The sequence below is a fragment of the Scatophagus argus genome, chromosome 8 (assembly GCF_020382885.2).
Source record: "Scatophagus argus isolate fScaArg1 chromosome 8, fScaArg1.pri, whole genome shotgun sequence".
NCBI lineage: Eukaryota > Metazoa > Chordata > Actinopteri > Scatophagidae > Scatophagus > Scatophagus argus.
This window is the reverse complement of record NC_058500.1, coordinates 12,855,619-12,869,071: the sequence shown is the minus strand read 5'-3', so window position 1 is coordinate 12,869,071 and position 13,453 is coordinate 12,855,619. Positions and strand designations below refer to the sequence as shown.

The 13,453-nt window shown below is 42.8% G+C and overlaps 1 protein-coding gene across 2 annotated transcripts in view; it reads right to left on the bottom strand.

The window, feature by feature from the left end:
* Window positions 1–320: 320 nt before the first annotated feature.
* kmt2d (lysine (K)-specific methyltransferase 2D) overlaps window positions 321–13,453 on the bottom strand; it is a 31,375-nt gene continuing 18,242 nt past the window's right edge. For both annotated transcript variants that reach the window (XM_046395860.1, XM_046395861.1), the window contains exons 40-55: window positions 10,489–13,440; window positions 10,253–10,402; window positions 9,988–10,152; window positions 9,498–9,645; window positions 9,317–9,398; window positions 9,056–9,228; window positions 8,723–8,847; window positions 8,493–8,628; window positions 7,248–7,369; window positions 5,775–7,137; window positions 5,526–5,662; window positions 4,610–4,740; window positions 3,984–4,269; window positions 3,658–3,731; window positions 3,462–3,570; window positions 321–3,316 (exon numbers count right to left, since the gene is read on the bottom strand). In XM_046395860.1, coding sequence (XP_046251816.1) covers window positions 3,224–3,316; window positions 3,462–3,570; window positions 3,658–3,731; window positions 3,984–4,269; window positions 4,610–4,740; window positions 5,526–5,662; window positions 5,775–7,137; window positions 7,248–7,369; window positions 8,493–8,628; window positions 8,723–8,847; window positions 9,056–9,228; window positions 9,317–9,398; window positions 9,498–9,645; window positions 9,988–10,152; window positions 10,253–10,402; window positions 10,489–13,440 — 6,246 coding nt within the window. In that variant the 3' untranslated portion in view covers window positions 321–3,223. The remainder of the gene's footprint in view (window positions 3,317–3,461; window positions 3,571–3,657; window positions 3,732–3,983; window positions 4,270–4,609; window positions 4,741–5,525; window positions 5,663–5,774; window positions 7,138–7,247; window positions 7,370–8,492; window positions 8,629–8,722; window positions 8,848–9,055; window positions 9,229–9,316; window positions 9,399–9,497; window positions 9,646–9,987; window positions 10,153–10,252; window positions 10,403–10,488; window positions 13,441–13,453) is intronic.

Here is a 13,453-nt window from a genome sequence, read left to right as displayed (position 1 = left end):
TGGTGCTCACTCAGAATCACGCAGTGTCTTCATTGTGAACTGCAGCTCCAGTTATGAAACAAGCAGATTAATATACATCATGTATTTCTAAAAAATACATAATATTTAGAATTACAACAATAGGTTCCCATATTTCACACATTTTGCTTTCTGTAGTCATTTGTCCTGAGCCATTAAAACAGTACTCCACAGATTCAACATCGGTACAGTTGGTAACAGTCGGCATCACAGCGGACACACTTCGCCCCACATGCAAATATACATGTCAAAGTTGATCTGCATTTAATGAAGATTCAGCAGTCTAAATTAATGAGCACATATTATATTTAAAATGCATTTTATTTTCCTTTACAAGAAACAAAAGCAGACAAAGAAATAAGATGAAGGGGAAAGGGAGCAGGAAAGCTGTATATAAAGAGATGCAACCTCTGGCATCCTGAAAAAAATATGTACAATTCAAAATAATATCCATACAAAACATGCCACATACAATAAAAATGATCATTATATTTATTCATATTCCCTAAAAGTATCTCTGCTGTACAGATGCAATATCTTTTTAAAAAGTAGGTGAGGTTAAAAAAAACCCTTCAATTTGAGCAAACTTTATTAAATTATAAGATATGCAGAGAACTTAAATTAAGATTCAGAGAAGTTAAAAATTATTCAGGCTAAAATCCAGTGAGCGGCATCATGTCTCGTCACGGTCTTCCCTTGAAATAGAAACATACCCCAAAAAAAATATATATATCTATATATATAGATATATATAGATATATCACTGCTTCGGATACTTGATCAATATCTACCACTTGAGAGAGGTTTTCCATTATACTATGAGAGTGCAATTCATTACCAGGTTAAGTATGGGATTAACTTTGAGTATTACATCATAACATACATTAGGCCAAGTAACCATTTCACGAGGTTTACCAACACATTCACTTCTATAGGGAAGATATAAAAAAAAAAGCAAAAACACTAACAATATCCTAGGGAATTCAAGATTTTCCATTCAAGAGTATATTAATCCAATTGTGACCGATTAAGGGACAGGTTTTGGTAATCAACAAGCAGTAGCATAAATAAAAAGAAAAATAAGGAACAATATTACATAAATACAAATGCTATGCACCATTGTACTGCTTTACGCAAGAAGTGATTTTCATCTCTAATTAACAACCCTCCACATGAATCCAAACAGTTTTTATAATCACATCAGCTTCTCGTCGCAATTGATTGGAGAAGACTAGACATTTTCTCATACCTATTTTAACAAACTTGTCTCTGAGAGCTTATAGCAAAAACACTAATAGAAAAACAGGTGAATGCAAAACACTCTGGTTCATATACATAAAGATATTAGTTTGCCATTTTACATATATTTATATTTATATACAGCTTTATCTTTGTTAAAATGATATCCAGTGGTTGATTTTTTTTCCCAATTTTATTTCTCTACACTTTTGACTTTGTTGATTACAAAGGGGCTGGATAAAGAGTTGCTGTCCCCTAATGCATATACTATATATACAGTTTGTACAATTTTGCATTTTAAATCATGTGAGGTCTTAGGTTAAGGGAGAGAGGAAACATAGTATGAGAAGGTGGAGTTTTAGTAAAGCTCCCTTTAAAGACTTTTTCATTCATCTTACATAGAAATGAAAACAAATGCCCTTTTTTTCCAATAAGTCTTTCCCTGCCATCAGTTCAACCTCAAGAGGACAGTACCAGCACTAGAAAAGCACACTACAGGGGAAGTAGAAACACTGCAGGCTGTACTCAGGCAGAGGAAGACTTACTACAGTAAAGTTAAACAACAGTCCACTACATAATACAGAGAGGAAGAGGCATGATTCAAAGTTTAAGATTGAGTTTTGAAAAGATCGACCTGTTGGGAGGATAAAAAGGATATAAGGGGACAGTAGTCATGCATCCACCAGCTGGTTTTCAACAGGTGGATCTTCAATGTATGAAGCAGCAAGCAAATGTGTACTTGGTTAATTGTGGAAAAGTCTTCTTCTTTTTCTTCTTCAAAGACTAAGCGTCCTGTCATCCTAGAGCCATTCACTCACAACATTACTGCAACTTAAAAAGGTTGATGTTATTGTGCTTTCACACAGCTAATAACATAGTTTTGAGATAAATAGAGAGAATGAAAATGAAAAAAAAGAAAAAGCTACATCGATATCCAGGATGATTTGGTGGCATACAGGACACCCGCTAAGCTTGTGATTATGATTTTAATGCAATATCTTATCAAAACTGTCATATATTTCCTCTGTATAAACAATTCATGAATAATAATTATGTTGGCTCATTATTGTAAATCATCATCAGCATAGAGTAGATAGAGCAAACCTGCTGCTTAAGATTCCCTGCTTGTCCGAGAAGGCTAAGCCCATAAAAACATTCCCCCTTCCCCCGCCCCCCGTTCCACAGTAGCAGTTTTTATACAAAGCAGTCACTTCCCGCTAAATCAATGAGGTAGACTGGGTCCAACTAACCCACCTTAGGACTCCACACAATCACAACATATGGTGCCCCTGGAGCCACAGATCAAAAACGTCTCAAATTTTATATTAATTTACATCTTTTCTTTTTTTTTGTCCTCCATCGATCATGTGTAGTTCTCAGAGAGCCACATCAAGATTGTCTAGCTAGCCAAATATTCTTGTCTTCATTGATGACTTGATGGGGAAAGTGCCTTTTTCTGAGAGGCGAGGGGGAGGTGTGGGACAGGTGCGACAGGAAATAGGTCCGACTTCGAACATAAAAATGCATCATTAGTTCATTCTTAGTATTTTAAAATGGCTTTTTGTCGAAGCTCCAGGTGAGCTCTGCACTACGAGTATTGATATCCGAGGGTCAGAATCATTTGGTAAATGTTGAGGATTGTTTTCCAGCCACTGTAAGCTTATTGAGGACAGTCAACGGGGAAAGGGTTTTGGTTGAGGAAAGGGTGATACACTAGTCCAAACATGAAAGTTAGTCCCACCATCAAGCTGCTGTTGACGGAGGTGGTCGGTTGCTTTTATTGATTAATGCTCTTCAAACCTTTGGCTACAGGTGTCAACGCTTTAGTCTTTCAATGTCGGAGGCCTGCCGTCCTCCATGTCTTTCAGAACAGCTTATGCACTGGCTATGTAGGATTCAAAGGCTTTGGCGCAGGGAGTGTTCTGGCACCAGTGAGAAGGGACTTCTCCAATTTTCTTTCCTCCAGTTAGTTCATCCACTTTCGGCAATTCCAGGCTCCACAGTGGCAAGGGATCTTGTGCTGATCGTCCTCAAAGTCAAACTGGTAGTCATAGGTCAGCTAAAATGAAGAAATATAGACAGTTAATGACTGCTGAGATTAAAAATTACAACATAACTACTACACTACTACATAAACTACAAATGCGGTAAAATTAAGGGGATATATAAGACTGAGGAGAGGTCTGCTTTCAAAAGTACTGCACCTCCTCTCCCTTGGGGATCCTGCGGCTGGAAATGATAATGATCTTGTCTTCTTTGTCGAACGTTACAACCTCTGCAACACAGTTTGGGGCACAGGAGTGGTTGACATATCTGGAAAGGAGAAAACAAAAGTTAAGTCGGCTAAAAGACTAGACTCGAGAAATGCACGGAGAAACGCAATCACAAATACACACTTACCGAGCCGGGCCACCTGTCAGAGTGGCATCAATCACCTGTTCATTGTTGATGCGAAACATGTAGATGCCGCGGTTCTAAATTAGAGGAAGAGAACAGGAAAAACATTGATGAAGACACAACTTGAATTTCTCCTGAATTGTCCAACTGAAGAACATTTGAAAAAGGCACCACCTAAAAATATATCCACATTCCAAAGAGCTTTTTTGCATTTTCCTTCTTTTTTAGTTCCTTAAACTTGAACCTAATTCATTCCTCAAACTTGAACCCAAAGGCATGTACATTTTTTGTGTATTTTGCATTCAAATATCACCGTTTACTTGGCGTACCTGTGACTCATATATCTTCTCACGCCGATTGGCCACCTCATTGCGTATGACAGTGCCAATGTACTCAATGACCATGGTGTGCTTCTCTAGATCTTTTGCAGCGTACAAGCCCAGGCCCTGAATGCGGGATCGTGCCAGATACACATTATTCTTCCACTCAGTCTTCAGGCGCCGATACTGGGACGACTTGGAGTGGACAAACTGCTTGCTGTATGGTGTGTTGAGCTCTCCAGTGAAGGTACTCTGGTAGGCCTTTGACACGCTGGTGCTATTTAGAGTGTGAGGTCTTGAGATAGAAAGCAGAAACAGAAAAGAAGGTCAGTGTGTATCCACTTTGCAAGACGCAGTTAAAAATGCAAGCTTCTTCAAAAATGTCTGCAACTGTACATCAACACAGCTGTCCTTTGGTCCTCAACTTTGTTATACTTTTGTTAACAATGCTGAGTTACTAAACAAAAGTATTAAATTCAAATCATCAAACCCCTTCAACAAGACATAATTCTTCAAATTATTTTAGAACAATCACACAGGATTTACTCTACTCAATGTCTCTCTCAGCACGTTAGGTGTTATAATAAAGTCCATCTCCTTTATTGATAAATTTTGCTGAAACAGTGCTGCTTTACCTCTTGCACTGTGTGGAAACCTTGGGCTCAGAGCGAGCACAGCCAGTGGGATTGATCATAAGAGGAAGCTCCATCAGAGGATGGCGGCCATAGCGGAACTGGTAGTTCTGGCAGTTCTCCACTCCGGGCAACTAAAACACAAAGTCACAGAAATCACATCAATCATGCAGTTGGATAGAACTATTACAAAGACTTGTGTGGTTGTGTAGACTAGTGATTCCCAACCAGAGGGACTTGTACCCAAAGGGGTTACTTTTGCTGTAGCCAAAAAGGTATGTGGAGAGACTGGAGAACAGCCTTTCTAATTTGAAAATAAATAAATAAAACTGGATAACTAATTGAATTAATTATCTCAAAGTAATGGATAAGCCCTTGAAATTGGTCACTAAAAGTAATAAAGAAATGACGGGAATGTCCAACTGGTTGGAACAAACTTGAATTATATGACATTATTGTGACATTCACTATTACATCCAGTTTGCACTGAATGAATTCAAATTAACACATCTGGAACATAACTGGTGGAGTTGATTAATGAGTACTTAATCTGATCTGGGCTCTGAGGGGTTTGTTTTCCAAAAAAAGGTCAGGAACCACTGCTGTAGCATTCAAGTCAAGCTCCACATATGCTGTCATGTTTGCTTTGGCTATAACAATTGATCATCTATTGTAAATACTTCCAATCTTCCAATCTGGCACCTATACTTTTGTTTCCAAAAATATAGATTTACTTCAATTCAAAAATGAATTTTGATCATTTTTGCTACAAACAGAACTATATTTAATTAATCTGGAACTATTAAGAAGGAGATGTTAACCTCTATGATGCATGAATATTGGCTGGTGAAGGGCTTCAATCGCAACTGAGAGACAAAGACACAATTAAATGGGAGACAAAGTGACACCGTTTCCTTACCGACTCAGTTATACGCATGACAGCATGAACTGTGAGGCCATACATCTCCTCTCCCTTGACATGTTCAGTGAACAGCTTCAACATGGATGATTCATCTCGAAGTTTAGCCACCTGCTGAACTATCTGTTCCCAGATACCTAAAGAGAAATGAAATACAGCCATGTTCAATAGAATTATTTTCAAGTGGAAAGGTCAAAGCATTGCGCTATATTATGGAACATGAAGTGCGACCATAGTGAAAGTTCTTACCTTCTGGAGTTGAGTCTCGAAAATGCAAATCCTCCATGCCATGCTCCAGAACACGCACCTCAAACAAGGGGCGACCTTCATCCTCACTGATGCGGCAGCGGTAGCGACAGCGCTTGTTGGGCAGACGCATACTCCAGTAGATGCGCGTGGCCTCATAGCCAACAGGGAAGATGGCAGTGGGTGAGTGGAAGTTTGCCATCTGGGAGGGTAGTAACTGGCCAACAGCATGAAAGATGAGACCGCCAACACGAAAGAGGTGGACACGGTCACCTCGCTGTAAGATGCTGGCAATCTGCTTCACCTCATCACGCTCAATGTAGACGCGCCGTAAAACAGCAAACGCACTGAGTTCATCTTCACTGGGGCCTTTCAGCTTATGCTGGGTGCATAACATGGTCTTGTCCTTGAAGAACATGCAGCGTGCCCGAATGGCACAGGCAAAGTGGTAGACATTTGGGCAGCGCAGTCTGTTGCAGCTGTTGGTGGCACCAGTTTTCTGGCAGTATGCGCAAAGAGTTCGCAATCCGCGGCGCAGTGCTACCTCCACATTGATAAGAGCACCCCCCTGTGTCTCATAAACCTCTGTGGACCATAGGGCACAGTTGAGGTGCACCCAGAGGTCCACATCAATGTTAAGCAATCGTGCAGGCCCATCTGTGGCTCCATCACCTTCCTCGTGGCAAAAGCAGCATTTACGTTTATCCCGAGGGAGCCTGTCGGGTCGAAGAGTAATGCGCAGGCGTTCCATTAGTTCAGACACCTCACGACTGCTCTCTTTTTTAGAACCACCCTTACGTATTGAAATGACAATCTGAAGACGCTTCCAGCGAATCCCCTTCCATTTTTTCACTTTGGGATGCAACACCTCCTCGTCAGGGGAGAGAGGCCTGCGTTGTTTCACAGCCTTAGGGGAAGACTCTATGTTGTTGGAAGAATCTTCAGGAGGTTGCACTTGACCAGCAGTGGAGTCCTCCTCCTTGGAAGCAGGACTCAGGTGATCTTCAGCAGGCTCTGGGACTGCGCAGACAGTTGCTGAATCTGTGACTGACTCTGGAGCAACAACTTCAGACTCTCTGACATCAGTAGGTTCAGCAGCATCAATGGGAGGACCAACATCCTGTTCAGGCTCAGTGTTCATCTGGACATTGGTGGGACTGGAGGGAGATGGAGATGGAGAAGCTGATTTTTTCGAAGGTTCAGCTTCACTAGATGGAACCAGGACAGATGGGGGAGGTTGGGGAGGGGATGGTGATGGAGGTGGAGATTCCTCCACTGGCATATGAGGAAGGTGGCGCACATCCAAGTCATTTACATTGGTTGTGTAACAGTGCTGGACCGGTTTGTCCTCCTTTTCTGGGAATTCCTGAGATACAAATGCTCATATGAGATCCACAGCTTTCAAGAAATATAATATTATGATACACATCATATGAAAAAAGATCAATAACTCACAGTGCATCTGTGATGACTGACCTGTTTAATAAGTGCCAGAATGTCCACTTGTTTTTTCAATGTACAGCCTGGTAGAGATACATCAAATTGCCTTAGCCACTCATCCTGACTTGGTGATGCACCGTCCTTTGTACACAGAGCCCCTGGAAAACATGACCACCTTAACATCAATCTTAATTCATAGACGAATAAACTTAGATGTCTTGCATTTACAAAGAGCAATGTACATATTTGAGAGTGTATGAAATCTATTTTTTTCTATAGCACATTTAAAACAACATTAGTGAACAAAGAGCTTTGAAAAACATAGGCAAAAGACAACAAAGAGGTGGAGGTGGATTTTGAGATGTCTTGAATGTTTAAGTAGACTGGATGGATCTGAGGTGATGGGGCAGTTTGCTTCACAGCCTGGGGCAAGCTCAGAAAAAGTGGAGTCACCTTCGAGCTAAGCCTGAAGAAGGAACAGAAGTGATAGGTCGAAGGACCTGAGAGATCTTGATAGTGTGTGGGAAATTAAAAGGCAAGTTGCAAGTCTTTAAAATGAACGATAAGCGCAAGGCAAATATGTTCACGCTTACCAAGAACCTAGCAGCAGCATTTTTCACATACTGTGTAGAGTGAAGAATGACTGACTGCCATGTACAAGAAGTTATAATAGTTGGATGGGAAGTAATAAAATTTGAAATTCGGAATATTCAAAAGATAAAAATGTTTTTACTTTTCCTAGGGCTCACAATTAGGGAAAATGTTTCTCAATGGAGAATTTATCTGGCTATCAAATTTAAATAAAGAATCAAAAATCATTCTAAGGTTTTGTGCACAGGGCTTGACAAACAATGAAAGTGGGCCAAGCTTCCCACACAGGATGCTGATGGATTCCAAGAGAACAAGCTCATCAGTTTTTAGTTCATTGATGCTCAACTAAAAATTGACATAGTCATGCAGCCTCTATATGACAGTCACAGGCATATACAGGCTGCAGTGACTGAGGGCTGTGGCACTTTAGCAGGTCATTCGGCTGGATATCATTTGTAAGCAATGAAAAGAGGTTTCATGGTTCCTAATAAGGGGAACCTGTGACAAACAAGAGAGAAAAGAGACTCAAGGGACAGCACAAGTAAATGGGGCCCAAGAGGAACATGGCATTTTGTTCCCTTTAACAGATATTCTAAATTAGAACCAAATGATTTGGGACATATGTAACATGGCTCGATGTGGCACAATGACATGAAAAATGTCTCTGAACAACAGTCTTTAAATGCATACCTGACTGGCCAGGTCCTTTCCCAGGACCATCAGCTCCAGAAACGTCTGGGTTTTGGGGAGGGAAAGTCACCTCATAAGAACCTGGCATCCTAATGTTAAGCAGCTGGGTCATGGCCATCATCACATGGTTCAATTTCTGGAAAAAAGAAAACGTCAATTTAAATTTTTATGAATGATACATGAGGATAAAGAAAGGTTAAACAAGGTGCAGTACAATCATGGTTTTGTACCTTGGCTGCAGCAGAGGATAAAGTCAAGGTAACAGACACCTCGTTGCTTTTTGGCTTGTCCCAATGGTTGGATGTGGAATCAACCTTGTTGTCATTTGCTTCAAGTGGTTTATTTTCTGGGAATGCTAAAAAAGAAAATGTGTTATTTAATCTTCCTGCAGTTTGCATTACAGCTAACATTTTAGCAATATAAATGGATTCAAGGGTAAAACTAAATAATACAACATAATGCACACGTTTTTTAGGTTTTTTTAGTGCCACATAAATTAACATAAATATATGAGCAGCGCTGCTTTTGTTTTGAGGAATTACATTTTAAACATGGTGTAATACCTGGGATGGCAGTGCGAGGTATGAGGGGGATGATGGGGGATATTGCTCTCTCAGTCTCCTCGTCTTTAGGCTCCCGTAGATGAGGGAAACGAGATGTTTCCTCTCCTACATTACTCTCAGGGGACGATGCTGGGATTATGCTTTCTGGGGCATCCTCTTCATCACTCTCCATTCTGTCATAAAGACATTTCCTACAGTTAAAACCACTCAGTAGCAAGAAATCCATGTATTCTGGTTGACAAGGAATTCGTGCAATTGTACCTGATATCCTCATTTTGGTTATGTGGTGGGGTGGGAAGAGCTGCTAGAATATCTACACTCCTCACCTCCTCTTTAATAGCATCTGCAGGGAAAATTTGGTATTTAGAACCCAATTACTGTGCACTTGTAGATCAAATATGTTTATTTTGTTTTGTTATTTTATTTTGTTCTCATTGTTTACCCATTGGCTCCTCTGCTGGCTCTGTGTCTTTCTGAACCTCAGACAGCTCCTCCCCAGGAGTAACTCCATTCAGCAGCTTGTGCTGTACTGAAGGTGGAGGAGTAGGTGGCAGGGAGGATGGGGGTGTTGGTGGGTTACTGAGATTACTCTGTAATGTAAAAAAAAAACAGTATCACAAAACAACTTTGTTTGAAGACGCTGTTCTCAAAGTAATATTTATCAACAGCCAAAGGTTGTCACAGCCTGCAAAAGTTAGCCAATGGTACATACAATTGATATGTACATTATGAGGTCAGAAAATATGGTCAGATTTACAGATGAACATATACAGTTGATATACAGTGGTGCATAGTACGTACCATGATATTTACAGTTGTAAAGTATATAAGTGGCTCTGGACTAAAAATTACAATAATTGACTAATAGTATGTACAGTAAGCTCTAAATGGATCATAGAACAGAATCATAGAATTTGGCAGCTTAGTTGTACCTTGGTGAGTAACTGAGAATAGTAGTCTGGAATATTGTCCAATACTGCGTTTCCAAAGGATCCTTTGAGTTGGGCTTTGCCATTGACTGGACTGCTTCCAAAGGGGGCAAACAGATCCAGACTGGCAGTGATTGAAGGCTCCATCAGGGGCAGCAAAGAGAGACCCTAAAGGGTAAATATCTATTAGTCAACATGATGAAGAAGCAGTTTCAAAATATCAATGGTAAAAAACTATTTAGGAAACTAATTTTTGCCATACTTTTACCTGTTTAAGTTGCTTTATCAGCGCTTCAGCACTTTTTCCAACTTCTTCCTTCTTATTTTTCTTTCGTGCATTAGGCCCACGATCTCCAGCTGCCTTATTAGTACGCTTTGGCTTTTGTACAGGAGCCCTTTTTGTTATAGACTGCAAATCCTGTTGAGAGAATTAATTAGACTTTACTTTCACACAAACAATATGATAAGGGAAAAAATAATGAATGAACCCAAGAGAAAACACACCTCCATATTTCTTGGAGTCCCTTGAAGTTTTTGCTCCAGCATTGCTAGTTTGGTGTTAATGTGGCCATTTATCTCATTGTGGATACCTTCAGAAGGTCTCTGAGCACCAAGCTGAAGGTTCTTGGTTCTCAGAAGTTTCTGTAGTAGTTGCTGTCCAGTCTCAGGTCTAGTGCCTTGAGTCCCAGGGTCTCCAGCCATGTTACCAGCAAAGCAAGTGTTGTTCCCAGAGGAAACTGCATCTCCTGTTGTTTCTCGCTTTACAGCCCCAGGATGAGCCTCTGCTGCACCATCACACTGAACCTCTCCTGGTTCCTGTTTAATGTTCCTTAGGGTAATCTTAGATAGCTCCCCTACTCTAGAGCCATGTTGGGCATGGGGAACATGGCTCTCAGTGACCTGTTGTGATTGTTGGAGAACATTCATGCCTTTCTGTGGACCATTGGGGATAACCAAGGTGGTCTGAGATGTTTCACTGCCTGATGTCTGAGTTTCTACTTTCAGTCCAGAAGAATCAAGTGGACTCTTGGCTCCAGGTGACCTGAGCGGAGATGCCTTGACTTGGCTATATGGACTCCCCCTTCCTGCCCTACTATCACCTATAGAGGGTGAGGAGACATGGGATGAATGGGGTGAGGCCGGGTGGGCTGGGCTCATGCCAAACGGACCTCTTGGAGAATATGCATGGGATGGAGAGCCCTGCATGCGGCCTGCTGTAGCTACCATTAGTGCTTGTTGGTTCTGGTTGGGAGTGGGTGGACGCATGCCCAGAGTTTGATTAAATGCGTGTCGCTGTGGATCCCCAGGAGAGTTGGCCACTGGCTGACGTGGAGATGCTGGTCTTACTATACGGCCATGATCCACGTGAGAGGGTGGCACTGGTGCGTGACCTCTCGTAACATGTTGCATCATCTCACCTACTTGTGGCTGTTGTTGCCCAGGGACCATCATCATATGCTGTATCTGAGGAGCACCAGACGGTTGTTGGCCTAACATGCCTGGCTGTGGCTGAGCACTCACTGCTCCTGGCTTCTCCATGGCTCCACATGGCATCTGTTGGCCTTCCATAACTGGGATCTGTTGCACAACCTGTGACACCTGTCCTGTGGGCATGTGAGGCCTTAACTGACTTTGCTGGCCTTGACCCATTGACATCCGCAGCATCTGTCCCTGCCTCTGGGCAATCATGGCCTGGATGTGCTGGATCTGCTGGTTTGGGGGAAGATTGCGGAGCTGAGGATTCTGAGCAATAATAGCCTGGATGTTAATAGGAGTGCGGATCTGTCCAGGTGAAAGCACAGGCCTTTGTGCCATCATCCCTTGCTGCTGAGCTCTTATCATGCTCATCATGGCCTGTTGCTTTTGCTGTTGGACCATGAGAGCTTGCTGTTGTGGATTGTGGCCCATCATAACAGGTTGTGGCTGGCCAGGATGGTTCTGACCAACAAACTGCTGCTGCATGCTGGGGTCTTGTGACTGCTGCATGGCATTTTGAACTGTTTGCTGTTGTTGCTGTGGAGCTAAGAACTCAATTGGTTTCCCTTCTTCTTTAACAGTAATCAAACTAGGCTTGTCAGTACTAAGGGTACTTTGTCTCTGAAGAGTGAGCGGAAGTTGTTGCTGCTTTTGTTGATGCACACTGGATTGCTCATTTCCAATCAAACCTGTTTGTTGCTCAGGTACAGACTGAGGATTTGACTGTTGCTGCTGGGCCATATAAACCTGGTTTTGTTGCTGGTGCTGCTGTTGTTGTTCTAACTGTTGCCTCCCCAGTTCAATTTGATGACCATTTGCAGAGCCTAGTTGGGTCACCTGATTGGGAGTGGAGGGTCCACTCTGCTGTGGTGGCGTTCTTGAATCAGGGCTGAGGATACCACCTTCTTTAGGCCCTGAGGTTTGGCTGTCTGTAGCTCCCTGTGGCTGTGGCGTAATACTTCCTGCTGAAGGTGAGGAGCCCATCTGCGGGGTAGTGGGTTGAGAGAGCCCCCCTTGCTCTTGGCTGGACTGACTAATCAACTGTGTTGGTTGTCTTTGCTGAGTCATCTGCTGCTGCTGAAGGTGGGCCAAATTCTTTGCAACATTCTGCTGCTGCGATGCAAGCATGCGTTGGGCAAGCATGTTCTGTTGCTGTGGAGTCAACTGGACCTGAGGACCTCTAAGGCCAGGATGACCTGGAGATCCAACCATTCCCTGCTGACCTGTCATCAGCTGAGGCCTCTGTTGTGATAGTGCAACTGGCTGGCTTGCCATAATAACTGGCTGACCTGCCATCATTTGCGGATGGTTAATAGGTTGACCTCCTGCAAGGTTCTGTGGTGGTGGAGCTGCAGACTGGCCTCCAACCATTCCTTGTGAAACCTGTACCATGTTCTGCTGATTGGACTGGTTGGATAGCATTACTTGTTGAGGGTTTGCTTGTTGTTGGGCCATAAGCGGGTTGCCTATCATACCAGACTGTGGCTGAGCAATTAAGCCAGACTGTTGATTACTTGGGTGTGGCATTGGTTGCTGTCCCATCATCATCGGCTGCTGTTGGAGCTTTGCCATCTGCATCCTATGCTGAAGCTGCCTTTCTTGGAGAAGCCTGGGGTCTGCACTTTGCATTCCAGGCCCCTGGGGGAAAAATCCTGTTGGAGTCCCAGGAGGACCCGGGGCCCTTGGACCACTGGCTCCCAGAGTTGCAGGGAGCTGGGGTTGGGCTCCACCATGGAAGGGCTGTCCTTGGGGCATCCTGACAGGCATTCCACCTTGTGGTATCATGCCTGGGTGCTGACCCATCACTGGTGCTCCCTGTTGGCCCATCACCATCTGGCCAGGCATCTTGGAAAACATGTGTGGGGGACCTCCCTGGGCAGAATGGCCTGGGGTAAGAAGACCTGAGCCTTGCTGATGTTGCTGCTGCTTGCTTCTGTACTCTGCAATAAGATTGGTGTGCTCCTTCTGCTGCTTGCGTACCTAGAGAAAAATA